This window comes from Podarcis cretensis (genome assembly GCF_951804945.1).
Source record: "Podarcis cretensis genome assembly, chromosome: 15".
Taxonomy (NCBI): domain Eukaryota; kingdom Metazoa; phylum Chordata; class Lepidosauria; order Squamata; family Lacertidae; genus Podarcis; species Podarcis cretensis.
In genome coordinates this window covers 25,888,747-25,910,824 of record NC_137185.1, presented here as the reverse complement: position 1 = coordinate 25,910,824, position 22,078 = coordinate 25,888,747, and the positions used below count along the sequence as shown (strand labels likewise).

The following is a 22,078-nucleotide window of genomic DNA, read 5'->3' as shown; positions in this document are numbered from 1 at the left end:
CAGAACTAGACTGACTGGAGGAAGGGGGAAGAAGATTATGTTATTTATGACTTCATACCATTAATGAGTACGTGCAAATTGTATAAAGCTGCTTTAAGTTTTGTCTTATGTAAGTTGCTTTAGTTTCAAATATTTTATCTTTTGTAACTTGTTTTATCTTGTTTTATTTACTATAACTTTTGTAATATTTCATATCGTTTAATAACGCCACTCAGTGATTTGTTTCAGTTACAATCTTGAGTCTGTGGTTTTACTGGTTAAACTCTATTCTCTGTTTTTAATGTATCTGAGATTTGTCAGCTATGAAAGTTACCGCTTTCCCACAATTTGTTTCTATTTTGCTTTGGTGATCCAAAAAGTTGAAGCAAATAGGTTTGCATTTCCAGCAAAAGGGTAAAAAATAAAGAAGAATAACTTTGATAAGAATTGCTTTTTAGATTACTGCTGTGATTAAATGTTGTTTTTCTCCCATCTATGTAATATTGCACAACTCTTGCTCTTAAAACATATTACATTGCTGTCAAAATAGCATAGGTACTGTGAAGCAATACAATACAGAAGAGAACTAAAAAACATTAAACTATCGCTCAAGGCATTTATCCTTACAAAGCTTGCAACAATGAAACTAGCAGGTTCTACCTAACAATACCAAAGCTTGCACAGCAGATGAACTGAATTTGCTATACGTGGATAATTCCATTATTGCTTTCCTGCTCCATTCTAATGAAAATTTGACAGCAGGCAACACCATGGCTTAAGGATAGCAATTCAACTTAACTAGGCTTTGAGAGTTCCAATCCCGATTCCAATGAGAAACACATTACACATTATTTTAGTTCATCACTCCCTAGCTGACTGTTTTGATATTCTCTGAGTTCTGTATTGTGGAGACTAGGTGAAAGCTTTGGTGTTACATGTTTTAAACAAGCGACTTCCTTCTTAAAAATAAAATAAAAAGCCATTCAAATTTCAGACTGCAACCTAATTGCAGAGATTGTTGTTGGCCGCCGATGACCTCCCAGCCCCCAAACTGCACAATCTGAAATAATTAGTATGTGCGCTTCTGAATAATAACGAGACTCTAATCTTGTGGGTTACAGGCACAATCCCAAACAGGCCTCTGAATACAGTCCGTCCAATCTCAGATGCTGAAAAACAGCCTCTAGCAGAAAACTGGGAGGAAATGGAAATCTTACCTGGGATGTACTGGAGCAAAGACCAAAGAAAATCAGCCAGGAGGCTGATGAAAGAGAACATGTGGGAAAGCATCTTTCGTGATTCTGAAGCATATACTGAGGAACCTGCATAAACCGTCTATGCGAAAGATGGTACAGTGCATCTGTTAATGATGGGTGTGTACAACTAGGCTGGCTGAACACATCATTTCAGAATAAAAGCCTGGCTCTGTCTCAGCCTTTTCTGACTGAACAAGGGCATTTAGGGATGAAGCTGAACAGAACAGACAGAAACAGCGATACCAGCTTTTTGCACCGTCATTCTGCAGCGTTCCATCTCTGCAGCTTTGAAAAGAAATTGATGGCATAGTATGCACCTTCCCAGTTAAGATTGCCTTTTCACATACACGAGCTTTGCTGTCTAACACGTTTAGGACCGTTTACAAATATGCTCAGAGAATCTAATGAAATGTGCTACCAGTTAATTGTTTCAAAACAAGAGGGCAAAGTGATTTGACCCAGCTTAGTAAGTAAGTGAATGAAAGCAAATTCTTACTGTGAATTTCTGTTCCCAGAGACTCCCTTACATCTGGGATGACTCTTTCCTCTCACTAGTAGCTAGGGTCACATAACAAAACAGGTCCTTGCTGGGGAGAAATAATAATAATAATAATAATAATAATAATAATAATAATAATAATAATTATTTATTTATTTATTTATTTATTTATACATACATACATACATACATACATACATACCCGGCCCATCTGGCTGAGTTTCCCCAGCCACTCTGGGCGGCTCCCAATCAAGTATTAAAAACAGTACAGCGTTAAATATTAAAAACTTCCCTGAACAGGGCTGCCTTCGTATGTCTTTTAAAAATAGGATAGCTACTTATTTCCTTCACATCTGAAGGGAGGGTGTTCCACAGGGTGGGTGCCGCTACCGAGAAGGCCCTCTGTCTGGTTCCCTGTAACCTTACTTCTCGCAATGAGGGAACCGCCAGAAGGCCCTCGGCGCTGGATCTCAGTGTCCGGGCTGAACAATGGGGGTGGAGACGCTCCTTCAGGTATACAGGACCGAGGCCGTTTAGGGCTTTAAAGGTCAGCACCAACACTTTGAATTGTGCTCGGAAACGTACTGGGAGCTAATGCAGATCTCTCAGAATGTCCCACATTCTCCAGTTAGGATGGTTGAGCAGGAAATAACCGCTCCCCTTTAGTCAGCACGTTGCAGGTGGTGAAGTTCATTTCCTGCTCCAATTGGTGTGTCGTATCAGTTTATCTTCCAGGTGTACTGCTAGATAAAAAAACCTCAGGAACAAAACTTATTAGGTACTATCTTGTGGCTTTACTTCATCCAGTGAAGTCTCATCCCCTTACAGCCATGCATGACTCTCTCATTGTGGTAGCTGCTGTCCCTGGAGTCTTGGGGAATAGAAATTCACTGTAATAATTTTCTTCTGTTTCCCAGAGGCTGATGAAGGACAGCCCTTCTTCCATCTGTGATGTACCAGAGCTATTCCTATTGGGTGGGGTTAGAGAAGCATCATGGCTATACCACCTTCTGTAGTACCTTCCTGCCGAAGGCTGTGTCGGCTGAAGCCCATTTGTCTAGCTTGTAGTGTATGGCAAATGTGTGCAAGGAGGCCCAGATGGTTGCCCAACAAGCATCCACCAGGGGAAAGTCCCCTTTAAAGGTGTGCTGTTATACCTGCTGGAGAACCTGCTTTGGAAGAACTGCTACAGACTTTGTGAAGGCCTTTGTTCTGTCTAAGTAGAACCTCAGTGCTCTATGCATGCCCAAAGAGTGCCAGGCCTTCTCCTTATCTGGCTTGGGGCAGAAGTAGGGTAATGCTGTTTCCTGAGACCTGCAGAAAAGGGAATTCACCTTGGGGATGAATGAAAGATCCACCTTGTCTTGATGGAAGGTACAAAGATATGGGTCGGAAGACAATGCTCCGATCTCTGGCACCCGTTGAGCTGATGTGACAACCACCAGAAAAAAAACTGCCTTCAGATGGAAGTCTATTGTTGCCATAGGTTCGAGGGTAGTGCTCATTAGGGCTGTCCAAAACCTGGATTCCAGCTGGGGAATCGACACACCACTGGGGGAATTCTTCTGATTTACGCCCTTCAGCGAGGGGTGTGAAGACAAAGGAAAATCCCCTTTTGCAACCCAAGATGCTGCCTAGGGCAGCTGCCTGTCTCTTGAATGTGCTAGAGCTTAGACCTTTATCTAAGCCCTCTTGCAGGAACTCAGATATGCTGAATATGTCTTTGGCCATAGGATGCCTCCCTTTCTGACTGAACCAGCCCAATAATATTCTCCAATACTCTAGAACCTTCCCGGATGCTGTCAGGTCCGAGAGCCAGATGCACTCAGTCTCTAGCCAGAACATTCCTAGGTCTGGGTGAAGGATTGGTCCCTGTTTGAGCAGATCCCTCCTAGCTGGGAGTCGCTATGATGGGAAGTTCAATGATGAGTAGGCGCTCTAGGAACCATGGTCTTCTTGCCCAGTGTGGAATGATTAGTATCACTTTGTCTTGTTTATTTTGTTTTTCAATTGATTAATTAATTTTGTACTGTCCTTGCCAGAAGGCTGAATTGGGAGGAGAGAGAGAGAGAGAGAGAGAGAGAGAGAGAGAGAGAATCCAGAAAGAAATTAAAAATAAGAAAACACATGCTGGCACGCTGAGAGCTTCAGGGCCAAACTGGGGATCACGAGATGGCTCCTCCCCCAGCAAGGACCTTTTTTGTCACATGACCCTGTGAGAGAGGAAAGTCATCCCAGATTTTAGTGCTGTCCTTCAGGAGCCTCTTGGGGAATTTTTCTTTCTAATGCATCTGCCTCCTATTTTTAAAATACTCATAACACTTGGTTGCTGTCCCTTTCCAACCAACAGAAAGCAGACTCAAAGAAAACTGGAGCCGGTCTGGATTGTGAAGAATATTATTATCACCTATACCCGCATGCCTCCCTCCGTGATCCTTCTGCATGTGCTAAGGTTTTCAGTGCCACACACCTCTGCATTTATGTGAAGGCTGTGTAAAGAGATGAATAGTACTGAAGAACTCACATCAGAATAGATCCAGCAGGAAAATCTAATTAGAAAAGAGCAATTTCTTCCTCCATCAGCAGCTCATTGTGAAGGGCAGGTCTGAAGAGGAATACAGCTGGTGAGGGGAGGCTGACAGCCATTTGGAAACCTACCACAGCCACATCCAGCTTAAGGCTGAAAGATTCCCTAGTTTTGTCATAAGCCAACATGAAGGAATATTGGTAAACAGTCTATCTTAATAAGCATATTTACAATTTTATAGGTCACATGTGTCAAAAGAACAAAACATTAAATAACTGGCAAAAGTATGAAAGAGCCTTGTGTTCTCTAGTATTCTGTATTTTATCAATTATGGATATGATCCATATAATTTTTAGTAATGGTCAGAGTAGTCACAGCTACTCCTAACCAGTAGAATCTATAGACCTCATCAGAGGTCATTTCAAGACACTGGTTCTGAGGTCTTTGAGTCAGTTGACCCTGTTAATAGTCTAAAATATTAGGAATGTTGCATGTTGAACAAAAGGATGGAAAAGATTAGAGGGAGAAGTAATTCCCAGCTAAGCTCTGTTGATCAGACATGGCAGCTTTAAACCCAATTAATTTTTAGTTTAAACCTCACCCTGAGTCTCTAATCCAACAGGAAAGCAGATTATGGAAAGAAAAGTGGAAGTATAATTCTCAGTACAATGAAAAACAGGTATTACATTTAGTCTAGGTCTAGGATATACCAACAATTGTTGACGGATAGAATCTTGTATCAGTTGCTTAATAACTTATCATTACACAATGAGTAAAATAATGTCCTTGATTTCTGAAGGTTAGTAACAAAAGCATGATTTTATTTAGGGACAGATAGGTGTGGCAAATTTGCACAAGCAAAATAAAATAATTTTTGGAATGTCCTATCTTCCTTTCTCTTTTATTTTAATTGACTGAGTCCCCCAACATTCCAAAATAATAAAATATGCAGCAAGAAAGATGAATCTGTAAAATCTATTTACCGGTAGTTAAAACAGGTGTTTAGTCTGAAATATGGTTTTACCAAAATACACTGAGTGCACAATCCAACCAAAGTTAAGCACTCTTAAATACTAAAGTTTTTATGTGACAATTAAACATGTGTTTGACTCTCTTCTGTTTAACACAATAATGAGAATTAAGAAGACTTAGCATGGTCTAGATTTTGTTAGTGTAAGCATTATGCATGCAGTTTATGCATGAAGAGGAAAGGGACAAGACAGGGTTAATTTCAGTGGGTGGGTAGGTGGGCTTGTCCTTCACCTGCAGCTGGTCAAGTGTGATCAGCAAACTCAAGAGAGTGAATCAGAGGAAGATGACTTAACAGATAAATGCCATTGTGTTTGTAGCAAGCTAGCCTTTGATTTAAACCTTATCTGTGCTGGCTCTCTGCAAGAAGATACTGTTCTGGGGCCACAATCCGCTGGCATGTCGAATGGGCACACTGCACTCGCTTTCAACAGATTACTGTATGCCCACAAAAATAAAGTATCAGTCAGAGTTAGCCACTTTCTGCCAAACCATAAAATGTTCCTAACTTGTTTATCCTTGTTCTTCATTGCAAAGTCTGTTTTAGTTCAGAAAGGGAGCCCAATCCACACCCAAACTTGTTTTAGAAAGAAAAGGTTATGGGCAGGGGCCTTGTAATAGACTCTAATCCTATAGAATCATATTAAAAACAAAATCCTATATTCTATTTCATTAATACTGCTAAAGTTACATTGCTTTGAAAGTGTTGGGATATTTCTTGAATGATAAATACAAGTATATGCAAGTATTACAACAGATAAGAGGGTGTTTTGTTCTACAATAGTGTACAGCAGAGATAGAACCCTAAATATGCAGCCTGTGCGTTAAAATTCAGGTTATTTGCCAGATAATCCATGCTCACCTCATAGAGTGACTGCAGTTGCAGCAAATCTGTGTGTTAGATTCTCCCTTTTCACCTTCATGTTATATTCTATAGAACTAGCTTCTTTCAGGATTCCTTCAAGCTCCTCAACACAGGAGGCATCCATCGCTGATCTCTCAGTTTATATATAAACACAAAAAACCCTATACAGTGATACCTCGGGTTACATACGCTTCAGGTTACATACACTTCAGGTTACAGACTCCACTAACCCAGAAATAGTACCTCGGGTTAATAATTTTGCTTTAGGATGAGAATAGAAATTGTGTGGCGGCGGTGCGGTGGCAGCGGGAGGCCCCATTAGCTAAAGTGGTGCTTCAGGTTAAGAACAGTTTCAGGTTAAGAACGGACCTCTGGAATGGATTAAGTACTTAACCCGAGGTACCACTGTACTTAAAATAAAGTTCTATTCATGTTGACGCATTAAATGATCTATAAAGATACAAGTGAGGTACTCAAACTATATCCTTGTTCTTCCTGTATGTGGGAATTATTCTGTCCGTAGTGTTTATTCCTCTCCTTGTAAAATGTTACGTCTATCTTTTCCAGGTTGTTGCTATTATCCATCATGCCTTGGACAGAGCTGATATCCCATTGTTGTTCCAGAAATTTCTACCTCACTCTGTCCCGTGCTTCATTGTTTTGCAACTTTAACAACAGCTGCAAAACTCACTCTGTCCCAATAAATAAACTGTTGTTATAATTTTTACTCTCAGCCTGGGAAGAAGAGCAGTCAGTTCCTTGGCAGTTCACAGACTCCTTTCATCCTTCCTTCCAACTGAAGATATATGAGCAATTTTACTTCCAATTAAATTAAATTCCAAGTCCTCTTAGTGTTATTCAGTACACTTTGTAAATAAGAAAAGATAGGGAAGAGTCAGCTTTAAGTTTCCATCGTAAACCTTTTGCAAAATAAAGCTTCCCTCCCTTTTTCATGTTTTTACACACACAGTTCTATTTGATGTTATATACCATATCTATAATCCAATTTCTTCCATCCTCACTTGTACAAATGTAATTTGAACTAATGTTCAGAGGAGGGTTGCCGAATCATAAATGTAGAGAAGGAAACTTTACAGTAAATAAGGAAACTGTAGGCTTCCCCCCTGACACTTTCTTTTGCAGCGAATGAAGTCTTCTCTCAAGTTCAAACCTTAAACTCTTTGCAGTTGGTTTGTTCCGCAGTTGGTGATCTCATCTCTTCTAGCACACACCTGTACTTTAGTTAAAATTAAACTCTAATTAGCAAGAAAACCTCTGCTTTTTAATGGCAACATTGGAGGGTTTTTGGCAGAAGTGCTTTTGCACTCAGCGCCTCCCTGCCTCCCGCCTTCCATGCCAGAGTGAGAGCCAGAATAGGTAAAGGTAAAGGTACCCCTGCCCGTACGGGCCAGTCTTGACAGACTTTGGGGTTGTGCGCCCATCTCACTTAAGAGGCCAGGGGCCAGCGCTGTCCGGAGACACTTCCGGGTCACGTGGCCAGCGTGACATCGCTGCTCTGGCCAGAGCCAGAGCCAGAGCCGCACACGGAAACGCCGTTTACCTTCCCGCTGGTAAGCGGTCCCTATTTATCTACTTGCACCCGGAGGTGCTTTCAAACTGCTAGGGAGCGCACCCCGCCACAGGGATTCGAACCGCCGACCTTTCGATCGACAAGCCCTAGGCGCTGAGGCTTTAACCCACAGCGCCACCTGCGTCCCCTGAGAGCCAGAATAATTACCCTCAATCATCCTTGTTTTTCCTCCACCAACGACATCCCCCAGGGGATGCCTCCGTTAAGGCAGAGTGGAACCAGAAGCCAAGCATTGTCCATATTTTCATGTGTAACCAACAACAGTAATTGTTGCTGCAAATTCTCAAAATGCTGACTATACTCTAGCATTGGCAAGTTTGTTTTTAGAAGTTTTGTTTCTCACACACCCCAGGCAATCGTAAGCAAACGCATCATTTACATTATGTTGATCTCATCACAAACTGCTGGAAGAGTTTACGACCATAAAACAGTATAGGAATATTGCGAAAGAAATAATAAGATAAGCTATAAATCTTATTAAGCTCAGTAAGGCTCTCTCCCTATTAAATGTGCTTAGCATTGCAGGCATACAGAACAATTGTCTACGTACCACTTCAGTACTATGCCACACTAAGTGCAATGGTACTTACTCCCAGGTAAACGAGTATGAGGAACAGAGCTGCGATCGAAGGCCCACCAGACGCCTTAATTATACAGCTGGGGGGAAACGAGTTAGCCTATCGTAAAGCCATAGATTTACAATGGAATATCTTCAGAGACTTTGACGAACTACTTACCTCTTATCCCAGTATTAACATTCTGTGGTCATCATTGTTGGAAAGGCGCACTTGGAGAGATTGTCGCTCCCCTATCGCAGTGAACGATATTATCCTAGGGATTAGGGATCGGTCACAGGTTTGAGTGTTTTGGCGGCGAGCTTGGGCTCGAGTGGCGGTTAGGCATTGGTGGGGGTACTGTTTTATTGTTATGCAGATGAAGAGGGGGGGAAGGTAGCGCCATCACCTTCCCCCAAATCAAAGGGTGGTCCGGTAAAGGATTCTGGGGTGTGTGGCCTTGTCCTAAGTCTATGGAGGTGTGGGCCCACGGCATGACCCCGGGGGGAGGTCCTAGTTGACGTGTCTCAGCAGGACTCCCCCTACTGGTGGTTAACCCTCACCGGCCTTCAAGCAGGCAGGCTAAAGCTGGTTAGTTGTTAGGACCAATGCCTAAGCCAATACCGCTCAATTCCTGTAATCAATAAAGTTGCAGCCTAATTTGACCCATTAACTCGAATTCTTATGTCTCGTGTCTTTATTTCTGAGGGGGGAGGCGGGAACTCGCCACGCAAGTTTTGTTTCTCACACACCCCAGCCAATCGTAAGCAAACACATCAATTACATTATGTTGATCTCATCACAAACTGCTGGAAGAGTTTACAACCATAAAACAGTATAGGAATATTGCGAAAGAAATAATAAGATAAGCTATAAATCTTATTAAGCTCAGTAAGGCTCTCTCCCTATTAAATGTGCTTAGCATTGCAGGCATACAGAACAATTGTCTACGTATCACTTCAGTACTATGCCACACTAAGTGCAATGGGACTTACTCCCAGGTAAATGAGTATCACATTTAGAGCAGGACACTGAGGGATTGTTGTTGTTGTTTGCCAGCTTTACCAGCACCATTACCACACACAGTGAACCCCGAAAAAAGGGGTGAGGAAGGAATACAAGGACTAGACGCCATTTATTTTAAAGGAAACCATTTTTGAATTATTATTATTATTATTCATCTTTATTGCATTTTTAAAATTGACAGAAGAAAAGAATAAGTTGATCCTAAACCACATATACTAAAAAGAAAAAAAAATACATAAAAGAAAATTTTAGAGATTTAAAAAACAAAAAGAAAAGAAATTGAAAAGAAATTTATCAAATACACAACATTATTTAAGGAGTACAAACCATAATTTGAATATTCTATACACAAAATTCCTGAAAAGACGTTACCTTCATATTTCTTCTTTTCTCCTTTTCCCATTCTTACAGTCACTCTCTTTCTATTCTACTAAACTGGTTTGAGTCCCTTTTGAATTATATACCTGTTTATGAAGTATGGAAAAAATTGAGAGCCAGCCCAGGTCTCCCTTTATCCTACACATTTAATTGCCTTGTACACACAAAGCGTTGTCTTGTCTGCTATCTTAGTCATACACAAAGTCATGGACAAAGCTAATTCAATTCTAGGCTGCATCGTCATCAGCACTGTAACAAAAAATGGCGATTCTATATGCTTATTGGGTGGAGAAACCTTACCTGCGTTGCTAACTATTGCAAGTAAGGGATTTACTGTATTTGTCAATTTTTGCAGAATAACTCATATGTAGATGGAGGGTGTGCTTTTGTGGCATGTTACCAAACATTCAGCTGATTAAACAAATAAAAAAAATCATTCCAGAAACAAATGAGTCAGAAGAAGAGGAAATGGCAGAAGGCAGAAGAATAAGCTAACGCTACAGCAATACTTCTTAGTTTAAAATGTTGCCTAATTTTTCTTCTGCCAGCATGTATGACATCATTCTATCGTTACACAATTAAAATATATTTGTTAAACAGAGAATTGTTGTACACAAGACACATTTTAGCAGAATTGTTGCTGACAAAAACATTACCGCATAGCTGTCCAGCTCTTAGAGTTTGAAATAAACCCTAGTCACTGGTCCAAAAATATTCTTCCAATTGTATCCAGCTCTCGCTTTTCTCCTTCCTATCAATATGCCAGGAAAACTATTCCAAAAGCTTAGACTTCTAATGGCTGAAAACATTGTCTCATTAGCAACCCAAATATACAGTCTTTGCGAGTGAAAACTAATTATTCATTTTAAACATTTGCATCCTTATGCTGTAATTGTGATGTTTAGCCTATTTCTTAGCTGCTGCTTTGCTCAGTGGCGTAGCGTGGGTTGTCAGCACCCGGGGCAAGGCAAGTAATTTGCGCCCCCTAACCCTGGATTTGCGCCCCCTAATCCTATCCCTAACCCTAACCCCCAGATGTTGCGCCCGGTGCGGCCGGCACCCCCTGCACCCCCCACGCTACGCCACTGGCTTTGCTAATAGTGCTTTATAGATTGTAATTGTTTTATTGGCGTTTTGTTAATTATATGATTTATGCTGTACTTGTGGTGTTTTGTTTTGTTATTGTTATTTATTGCTTGTAAGGCACTTTGGGATTCATGTGAATGGAAAGCAGCACAGATGGACTCTTTGGTGAGAGAACACCAGCAGAGATTTAAAACCACAATATATGCAGCAAAGTAAAGTGTGGAAATATAGGCTATTAGATCTTTCAAATATGCCCTTATGAGTTCCAAAACTTCCCTCTTCCCCTAGCATGGAGAAAGACCAAATATTTGGTTACAAATGGTTTACTTACAAACTCTGTCGGTCAGATTCATGTGCTTTTCCATACAGCATTCAGAAGAAGTTACACAGGCGGTAAAACTTGGCTTAGTTACAGTGGTGAGAGTTCCAAAATTATTGATAAATGAACTCAAGAGTAGCTTGTGAGAGCCATGCAGCTAAACTGGAGCAACCAACTTAGCCTCTTTACATGCTGTGCTCAGGTTGGTTGGGGGTTGAACAATAGGCTTGGTTACCCATTTCTTCCCAAGGTAAGGGAAGTGGACATAGCTAAGCCATTCACGCCTTAATTAGACCTAAGCATGTTGGTTATATGAGGCTGGTTATCTCACAGTTAGGGCCTCTTATCTGTTTTTCTCTCCCACTCTTAATATTGTCTCCCAGGCCCTTTGCAGAAAATGACAGTTACAGGGGTGGGGTTCTCCTTCACTATCTCATAAATCTAAAGAGTGTCCCACAGCTGCTGTCCCTTCACATCCAAGTAGCAGAAAGGGTTGGGTGGGCAATATAGCTAATGAAGAACTTGCTTTTTTCTTCCTCCCTCCCAATAACCCTTCCTTTTAAATTGTAAGCCTGCGGGCAGGGACTAGCTTATCAGTGATATGTGTAAGCTGCTCTGGGAGCCTTTTTCGCCTGAAGAGCAGGACAAAAATAAATTCCAGATATAGATAGATGATAGATAGATAGATAGATAGATAGATAGATAGATAGATAGATAGATAGATAGATGATAGATAGATAGATGATAGATAGATAGATAGATAGATAGATAGATAGATAGATAGATAGATAGATAGATGCAACAACCCTAAACCCAGTTCAGTTTTCTAGGGGCTGCTTCTTTGATTTGCTTTCAAAATGGAGAAGACATACAGTATAAAATGGTAGGCATGTGAGGGATAGGAAAACATCAGATTCTGCAGATAAGTGTTCCAAGATGTGCCACACAATTTCCCCAAACTATGGTTAAAGGATGTGGTTAAAGGCGTAATCTCACAGGTTATAAGTAAATAAGGCTAGATAGATGTAAAACAAAATATGTGGTTATGGATTTGATGATGGGTCACCTTTGGGAGGTAAATCTCCATAGATACCGTATTTTTCACTCTATAAGACGCACCAGACCATAAGACGCACATAGCTTTTGGAGGAGGAAAACAAGAAAAAAATATTCTGAATCCCAGAAGCCAGAACAGTAAGAGGGATCACTGTGCAGTGAAAGCAGTGATCCCACTCACTGTTCTGGCCTGAGATAGTTGCGCAGCCTGCATTCGCTCCATAAGACACACACACATTTCCCCTTATTTTTTAGGAGGGAAAGAGTCTTATGGAGCAAAAAATATGGTACATTCCAGAGACAGTAGAGTGGTTCTGAAAAGTAAGATAAAAGGAAGTATTTGGGCCCAGAATGGTTGTTTCTGCCTTTTGGTTGTCATAAGGAGGACAGACTGTGTCATTTCAGGGTTGCTGTCAATTCATTGTATTTGTTTTAAAACAATGTACGTGGAGCTTCCAGGCGGTTCCATATTCAAGTATTAACCGACCCAGACCAACTTCATAGCTCCACCAAAGGTCATCTGGAGTTTGTATGGTTTTTCCACTCAAGCCAACTTCATAGTTATGTTTTTCTCCAAATATATATTGCCTGATAGTGTCCACTTGGAACACTAGTCTCCATTGATCTCTTTCTACTTGCAAATTTATACTTTATCTTAGAATCTCATTACATCTGATATTTCTTTGAATTAACTTCTGCCTAAGTGTAATGTATAATAATTTCATTTGAAATTGCTTTAATTTCTTTGAAGTTGGTTTTACCGGTATTATTTCAGGTTGTATTCCAATGCACACTTGAGTAACAGAATGTTTACAGATTGATGTTGCAAAGAATTCCTTGCAGTGACATATGTATGGATAGCATATTTTGTACCATAACTGTGACAAATCATTACCATCATGCTATTTGTTAACTGTACTACCATATTAAGTTACTACCAGATGTGTAAGTGGCATTTAAGGTTGGGCTTCCAAGCACATGAGAATGTAGTTAATAAAGTTATGTAAAAAGATTTGCATCTAGAAAGAAAGTGAGAGAGTGAATGCCAGAAACTATATATAAATTTAACAAATAATAATAAAACCCTGCAACCTCACACTGCAGCAGAATTATATGCTAGAAGGCCCTGAAGAAAAATTAGACAGTTCATATGATTCAGACACTTCCAACCAATGGTAAATGATGCTTATTAAGACCTGAATAGGAAAGCAGTATTTTAAACTAATTTGAAAACTTAAATGCGCTGAATGAGGACACCAAATTTCCTAATACTGAATTGATTTCAATAGGGAGTCTCCTGGAAACACAGGAATCTTAGAGACAAGTTTTTTCACTGGCCGAGAGACAGACCAGTGATTTGATTACAGGTTTTAAATATACATACCAGTAAGTCAAGGGAGTGCAGGGTTGCCACATCCCAATTCTTATGAATCACCATCCACTCTGCAAATGTAGTTTTCCCACACCATGCTGCCCACAACAACATACTGATACTTCCTGGACAAACTGTGGGCACTGCAAACACCCAAAAAACCCAGCTACTTCCTCTCCTTCTTTCAGTTCCTTGTTAGGACGCTGAACCTTTTATTCCGGTAATATTTCCTCCACGACGCACTGGGTAGTACTGAAACATAATCACACTGACAACAGTGGTACAAAATGACTTAGACTGACATTCTAAGGTAAGGGTAAAGGGACCCCTGACCATTAGGTCCAGTTGTGGCCGACTCTGGGGTTGCGGTGCTCATCTCGCTTTATTGGCCGAGGGAGCCGGCGTACAGCTTCCGGGTCATGTGGCCAGCATGACCAAGCCGCTTCTGCAAACCAGAGCAGCGCACGGAAACGCCGTTTACCTTCCCACTGGAAAAGTACCTATTTATCTACTTGCACTTCATGCTTTCAAACTGCTAGGTTGGCAGGAGCAGGGACTGAGCAATGGGAGCTCACTCCGTCGCGGGGATTCGAACCGCCGACCTTCTGATCGGCAAGTCCTAGGCTCTGTGGTTTAACCCACAGTGCCACCCACGTCCCAACTGACATTCTACTCTAACCTATTTAGCATATCCAGTAGAGCATATCCTATTTAGCATAACCTATTTAGCATATTTTTTTAAGGGAAATAATTACAGTTCCTTGTTCTTTTAAGAAGCATGGTTTGAATTCCAAAGACAGATAAAGAAGTAGAAAAGTTTGGGCATTTATGTTAAGAGACATAAATACAAACTCCAGTTTTTCCCAAAGGCAAACAAATGGGCATGTTATTCACCTGTGGCCTTGTGGGAGCAGTGCATTCTCAGTCTTACTTATTTTTTCTCATGAAATTGCATAGTTTGTTTGCCATGGAGATGCAGATTGCAGCTATAACAAAGGCGGGATTTTTTCATCTCCGCCAAGCTAAGCAGTTGGCTCCTTACCTCTCTCGCCCATACCTAGCCACTGTGATCCACGTGACGGTCACCTCCAGACTTGATCATTGTAACTCACTCTACATGGGGCTGCCCTTGAGACTGACCCAGAAACTCCAGCGGGTGCAGAATGCCGCGGCGAGACTCCTTACAGGATCCTCGCTGCAGGATCACATTCACCCAGTGGCTCCCGGTGGAGTACAGGATCAGGTTTAAGGTGCTGGTTTTAACCTTTAAAGCCCTATACGGCCTAGGACCCTCATACCTACGGGACCGCCTCTCCTGGTATGCCCCACGGAGGACCTTACGGTCTTCAAACAAAAACATCTTGGAGGTCCCAGGCCATGGGGAGGTTAGGCTGGCCTCAACCAGAGCCAGGGCTTTTTTGGCTGTGGCCCTGATCTGGTGGAACGCTCTGTCCCAAGAGACTAGGGCCCTGCGGGACTTGTCATCTTTCCGCAGGGTCTGCAAGAAAGAGCTGTTCCATCAGGCCTTTGGCCAAGGCACAGTCTGACCCCCTCCTTTGGTAATCCTCACAGAACACTAGCCCAATGGTTGCCATTAATTTAATTTGATTTTGAATTGATTTTAAAATGAATTGATTTTAGAATGCTGTGTTACTTTTATTGTTGTTAGCCGCTCTGAGCCCTGCTTCGGCTAGGGAGGACGGGATATAAATAAATTATTATTATTATTATTATTATTATTATTATTATTATTGGAATGTATAATTGTTCACATCAAACTCCTTATTGGTGCTCAGAGAACCAACTATTGGTAAATGTCTCCATTTAAATAATAATAATCTATGCATAGGGACGCAGGTGGCGCTGTGGGTTAAAGCCTCAGCGCCTAGGACTTGCCGATCGAAAGGTCGGCGGTTCGAATCCCTGTGGCGGGGTGCGCTCCCGCTGCTCAGTCCCAGCGCCTGCCAACCTAGCAGTTCGAAAAGCACCTCCGGGTGCAAGTAGATAAATAGGGACCGCTTACCAGCGGGAAGGTAAACGGCGTTTCCGTGTGCGGCTCTGGCTCGCCAGAGCAGCGATGTCACGCTGGCCACGTGACCCGGAAGTGTCTCCGGACAGCGCTGGCCCCTGGCCTCTTAAGTGAGATGGGCGCACAACCCCAGAGTCTGTCAAGACTGGCCCGTACGGGCAGGGGTACCTTTACCTTTACCTTTAATCTATGCATAACAGTTTGATAATATTTTTGTTGTTAAATAAAACAGCCCAGCTGAATTAGACCAAGTGCCCATCTAGTTCGGCATCTTATTCTGGCTGGGCATTTGTGAAGTGAGTTATTTAAACTGATTAAAATTAAATTAGATTGCCTGTTAGTACTCAAGGTTGTTAAGCTAAAGAACTATGGAGGTAGGTTTTTAATCATCCTGAAAAGTTTATTGTGATTAGGAACTCTTCATGTACAGTTAAGGGCATACACTGTTTCTGTAGTAAAGTAAGAAGAAAGGGAATGTTGTTAGTGTTTGAAGAATTAAAATGGGAACTAAAGGACTATCGTTCTGCTGTTTACTGACACCTCAAAGATTCAAAGATTCAAATGCTGACTTCTGAAGTGAAGGACTTGGAGCCAAGGCTCAATCCCAGGCGGACACAGCCAGAACCTACATTCAATGCCAGAGCACAACTCAGGAGCAAATAAAAAGCGTCACTGAGCATGGACAGAGTGCACAGGCTTTCCTGGTCCGAGAGGCATCTGCTCCATCGCCATTGCTGAGAAATATGTTACTCATGATTCTATATATTACAGAGAGAAATGAGATACGAGCATTCTTGATTCTTGAATTTTGGGATAAAGAGAAAAGATTGAAGGGGGCATACTTGTGCAACTCCAAATCATGTCTTTGTAGTTATATTTATTAAGTTATTTGAAGCATTTTTTCTCATTTTTCAAGGAAGTCCAGAAAGATAGGAAGGAACCTAAAAAAGCTACCTTAAATAGGTAGTCAGACCATTGGTGCATCTAGTTCAGGAATCTCTACTGCAGGAGCAGACAAGGCTATCAGGTTCACCTTTATTTTTGGAGACCCACCAACCAGAGCCTAGGATAAAAGCCATACACTTTGAATCAAATAATTCTAAGTCGAGGCGAGGAATGTGCTTTGAGAGTAGCACAGATGAACTGACTTGGCAGTCCTTCCACGCATACCCAGTTTCTGCTTAACTCCCCTCCATCCGCCCTCCAGTTTTCTTATTTTCAACAGTAATGGTTCGGTTTGAGTGGATGCCATCTTGCTGTTCATTTTCCTTTCCCAGCTCCGCCTGGAAATGCCAAGAACCTGGGACCTTCTTACGTGCACAGCAGCTACTGAGCCACAGTAGCCCTTCCTCAATTACAGCACTGTACAACCCAATAAAAAACGTCATATGGTTGGTGGTAAAACTGCCTGGTCTGGTGCATTGCTTTCCTGTCTGTTCCTCCCTTCCTCTCCACGCACCGCCCAGCTTGGCTGTTCTGCTGCATCATCCACATATACTCAGACCTCAGCCACTACTTCCCCAGTCGCTTGTGAAGGTTCAGCCGACTCGGTTGCCGTCGGATCTTGGGCTGCGCAGGAGGCAGGTAGGTGAGGATAGGCAGCCTGGCGCTGCAATGGCGCGGGTGGCTGCCTGGCTGTGTGCAAGAGGGGCAACAGGGCGCCCTTCCTAGCTTGGCCTCCTGCCTGGGGCTGGTACTTTAGGGCCAATGAAGGTCTGGGTTGCAAAGGAAGCCAGTCCTGAGGCTGCAGCTTGGAAATCTGTCAGGAGCTGCTAAGAACGGGGGACCTGGGACTGCTAAGTCGATCCATCTACTCTGCAAGAAGTGGGTGCGAAGCTGGGTGCAGCTAGGCGGGGCCATCAACCTCTGTCTCCCCCAAACACAAGAGGGGCGCCACAGAATCCCTCACAGAGGCATAGCTGTCAACTGTCCCTTATTTGGCGGGAAAGTCCCTTATCCCAGCTCTGTGTCCCACTGCTGTCCCTTATTGATGATGTCCCTTAAATTTCCCAGGTTTCAAAGGAAGCAGCTCCTCTCTTTCCCTGCCTGCCTGCTGGCCAGGTAGGAGGGAGGCTCCAACTGTGTTGCTTGGCTGCGTCACTCACCCAATAAGGAGTCTAAGAACGACTGGGGGGTGGAGCTTGTATGCCTTGTGTGCGTTGCCTGGGGACTTGCCTTTGCTCAGCGCTCCCAGCAGAGAGGTGACAGTGGTTTTCCTTGCTGCATCCCCTTTGCCGGGTTGCTGCGCTGTGGGAACTGCCACTTGAGGCTTCGTTTGGCTGCTGGCTGGGCTTTCTGCCTTTGGCTTGGGAGCTGGTTGTCTAAAATCCCTTATTTTGGCTGCTGATCCCTTATTTTTGAGGCTGCTGGTCCCTTATTTTCAAATCTGTAAGTTGACAGCTATGCACAGAGGATGCTGCTAAGACACAGCCTCTTGGATTGCAATCTGCTTCATTGACATCCCTAAAGATATCCCTACCTGAAGTAAAACAGCCTTGCAGCTGTAGTGGGCACAGTTGTCAAGTATTGAGGATGAGGTAACAACTGGAGTATTGCCACAAGGAACCATAGAGTATTGCCACAAGGAACCAAGGTGGGTGCACTCTTCCCACTTTGGATCAAATCTATGCTTCCAGGTGCCATAAGAAAGCTGCAGAAATAGCGCAGGATAGTGCGCACCCCAGAAATGATTTCTTTCAGCTTCTGCCTCCTGGAAGAAGGTACAGGGTTATAAAGACTAGGACTAGCTGTCTGAGAAACAGTTTCTACCCAAATACGATTTTGGTTTTAAACACATTGTAAGGAGTCTCTATGGGAGTATATTGTATTTAAAAATGGGGTATCAGAGTTTTTAGGGGGCTAACCAGGTTGGGATAGCTGGGATAGCAGGCTTGTTGGGTTTTGAATGTCTTATGTAGATTTTTCAATTTCGTTGTTCTGTATGGGACAATGACAATAAAGATATTGTATTGTATCATATCGTATCGTATCGTATCGTATCGTATCGTATCGTATCGTATCGTATCGTAAACTTCTGCACTAGCTTACTTTGGGAAGATTTTCCTAGCAAGGAGATAAAGGGATGGGGAAAGTTTACCATATTTTTTGAACATCAGACAATTCAACTTGAATAGGATACCAAAGAGGACACCTATGGCATCAAGATACATTATTTGAAGGGTCTGTGGTCTAAACTACTGAGCCTCTTGAGCTTGCTGATAGGAAGGTCAACTGTTTGAATCCCTGTGACGAGGTGAGCTCCCATTGCTCTGTCCCAGCTCCTCCCAACCTAGCAGTTCGAAAGCATGTCAAAGTGCAAGTAGATAAATAGGTACTGCAGCGGCGGCGTTTCCGTGCACTCTGGCACTTGTCACAGTGTCCTGTTGCGACAGAAGCGGTTTAGTCATGCTGGCCACGACCTGGAAAGCTGTCTGTGGACAAACGCCTGCTCCCTTGGCCTGAAGCGAGATGAGCGCCACAACCCCATAGTCGCCTTTGACGGGACTTAACTGTCCAGGGGTCCTTTACCTTTTTTACATTATTTGTGCATGCATTACATTTCTGGACTATGTAAATTATTATAATCTAGTGGTGTCGTTGCAAACAAGAAAGGTCAGTGTTCTGCGGCAGAGAAGTAGGAAATCTTCATAGTTTTCATGAGAAATATGCAGCCACTACATCCCTCACAACTCCCTTTGTGCAGGCCTTCACCAACTCTGTGCCCTCCATGTGTTATGGTGTAGCACCCTGCTTGTGGTTAACGCTTAGCTGGAATGAAATATTCAACGCAGCAATAGAGAAATTAAAATAATAATTTATTTGTCGAACAAATAAATATGAGGCACAGTGGTATATGGTTACCAAGCTCTGGCCTGGCCTCCTGCCGTTATGGCCAGCACTTATATTTCCTTAATCCAGCCCCCTTGCTCCTCCTTTGGCTGCCTCTGTCCAATCAGCCTGGTTGAAATTCCTATTGGCTGTTTGCTAGAACCAGTCACAAAAGATACACCCATTTCCTCTTGCCTTTTATGGGAAACAAAAAGCTATATATTCTTCTATCTATAAATGACAAATAAGTAGTCATTTATCTTACATTTGTCTCAACAAGGAACCTTAATTACCAGCTCACCTCTTGCCCTCCTTGCCCTATTGCCCTCCAAAACAAATGGTTAATCTTAATTTTTTATCTTAAACAGATGTCAAGGATCTTGAGTTCACATCATCATTGAAAGATCTCCTTCTTTTGGAGGTCTTTAAAGAAAGGCCTGACAACCATATGTGTGCTCTAATGATGTTTCCTGCTTGGCAGGGGGGCTGAGCTGATGGCCCCTGTGGTCTCTTCCAACTATATGAAATAAGAATCTAGCATAAGGATTTAACATTTCTTGGTTTCTAAATCCTTTGCATAATTACATTTAAGCTAATATATTTCATACATTATCATAGATAGCCTTTTAGAAGAATAAACCTTCTCAAAGTAAAAAAGGAAGGAACATTTTACAGCCTCAAAATAAAATAGAAAGAAAACCTCTTCTTCTCTTTACACTCCCCTTCTCCAGCCAAGCCAGTCTATTTGTTCTTGGCCTTTTAACCTTAGGAAAATATGGCTCAAGTTTAATGGGAGGCACATGGTTTTATTTTACTATTTATCAACTCTTAATTATGTTTATCTCTTTTTTTATCTTCTGTAATATGTAGGGTCAGTGTAACCTTGGCTGTCAGCCTGTAATTCCCTTTTTACGACTTTGAGAATTGTTTTCTGCTATAAATCAGGGGGCCCCCTTGTCCAGGAGGATAAACATCTTGCCAAGGTTCTTAGGCAGCTGGTCTTCTGCCTGGCATTTAACATTTGAAAATCTTTAAGCTCATTTTAAAATGCAGGCCCTGATCAAGCCTTAATAAAAATGCAGGCTATGATTAGATGCCTCAATGGACTACAGCTCCCAAAAACCCTTTCATTGGTCAGCAGCCATGGTACTAATTCCAGCTGCCTGAATTCTGTGTGTGTCTCCCTAACAGTTCTGCCACACTACATTGTGGAGCACCAGAGCATGGGAGCAGAAAGGCATCATGTACCTTGGAAGACTCTATAGAGAACTGATACATATTATTAACCCTTTTCTTCCTCCTACCCCACTCCTAAAGAGCAAAGATGGCTGATATAATTCAGATGTGTCCACTGCGTATTGAAGATGATGGGACCCTCTTTTTTGAAGGTAACTCTCACCTGGATTATTTTGGTTTGATTTTCTCCAGAGGTGTTGCTATGGCCATAATCAGGGTCCTACCCCCAAATGACTATTCAGAGTGGCAGATGGAGGTAGTGGCAAACAGACCTGGTGTCAGCTCCCAAGTCAGCATAGTATGCTGGTCACCACAGAATCAATCACACACACAACACACACACTTCATAGTTAGTGTGGCTGAGCACGTGCATAATTTCAATGCTCATTTTATTTTTTAAAAAACCATTTTCTACAACAAAATGGTGCTTAACTGGGTTTAGCATCAGGGCAGCAAGCCCAATTTTGTTTTCAACATTAACTGGTAGCGGTTTTCCAGGGTTTCCGATAAGGGTTTCCCACCCCCACCTGGAGATGTCAGGATTGAACCTAGGATGTTAGCTCTACCACTGAGCTATGGCCTTTCCCCACACGGAGCAAGGATGGCACCCAAATTTTAAAGTGAAATGAAGTCATACATGTTGCCATCTGAAGAGGAGTGTTGGTAACAGACCATTAGGGTAGGAGTGCAAGATTAGCAAATTGCACCACTAGGACTAAACATGATTAATCCTGATTTGGATCAGGCCCAGTATCTCCAGAGAAAGCATATGGCAATAAGGTAATATCTGAAGGAAAATGTATGATGTGGGTTGTGACTCTTTAAAAAAATTAGGCCAATGTTTACATAATAATATAAGCAGAGGGCAAAATAGAAAATTGGCTGCCCTTGTAGGTGAGCGATTCAGGGGCTGTTATCCACTGCCTGTGGGTACTCAATATATTTCTGTTGGTAGCAACACTTATCAGCACTTAGGAAACAATCTGTGGTTCTGTGGCAGAGCTCCCCTTTGCCATGGGTAAGTCCTAAATTCAACACTCGGCACCTCTAATTAAAAGATTCCTTGTAGCCTAGCTGCAAACTAGGAGATCAAACTGCCTGTCAACCTACACATCAATGGGCTAGATGGTGGTTTGATGCAGCAAAGAGAGGGTGGTGAGAAACCTTCTGCTATGGAATTAGGAAATTCTGTTTCCTTGTTTCCAAGGTCCCCCTCTCTCTGTTGAAATTGGGCTTGAAAGAAGTGTTCTCTTGTAGCCAATGCAATAGGCTGTGATATGTGTTTGGATGCTGTGTGCAGTGCCTGCTGTTTCTCCAATTTGCAAATACAGCGGTACCTCGGGTTACAGATGCTTCAGGTTACAGACTCCGCTAACCCAGAAATAGTACCTTGGGTTAAGAACTTTGCTTCAGGATGAGAACAGAAACCGTGCTCCGGAGGCGCAGCA

General features: G+C 42.4%; 1 protein-coding gene across 3 annotated transcripts in view; it reads right to left on the bottom strand.

The window, feature by feature from the left end:
- The window catches only part of BCO2 (beta-carotene oxygenase 2), a 67,602-nt gene that overhangs the window by 25,688 nt on the left and 19,836 nt on the right, over positions 1–22,078 (bottom strand). The window contains exon 1 of one of the 3 annotated variants that reach the window (XM_079954746.1): positions 1,732–1,751. The exons of 1 other annotated variant lie outside the window; for it this stretch is intronic. In XM_079954746.1, coding sequence (XP_079810872.1) covers position 1,732 — 1 coding nt within the window. In that variant the 5' untranslated portion in view covers positions 1,733–1,751. Of the gene's footprint in view, positions 1–1,196; positions 1,383–1,731; positions 1,752–22,078 lie in introns of those variants that run through there. One more of the 3 variants, XM_079954745.1, reaches the window with a different exon arrangement.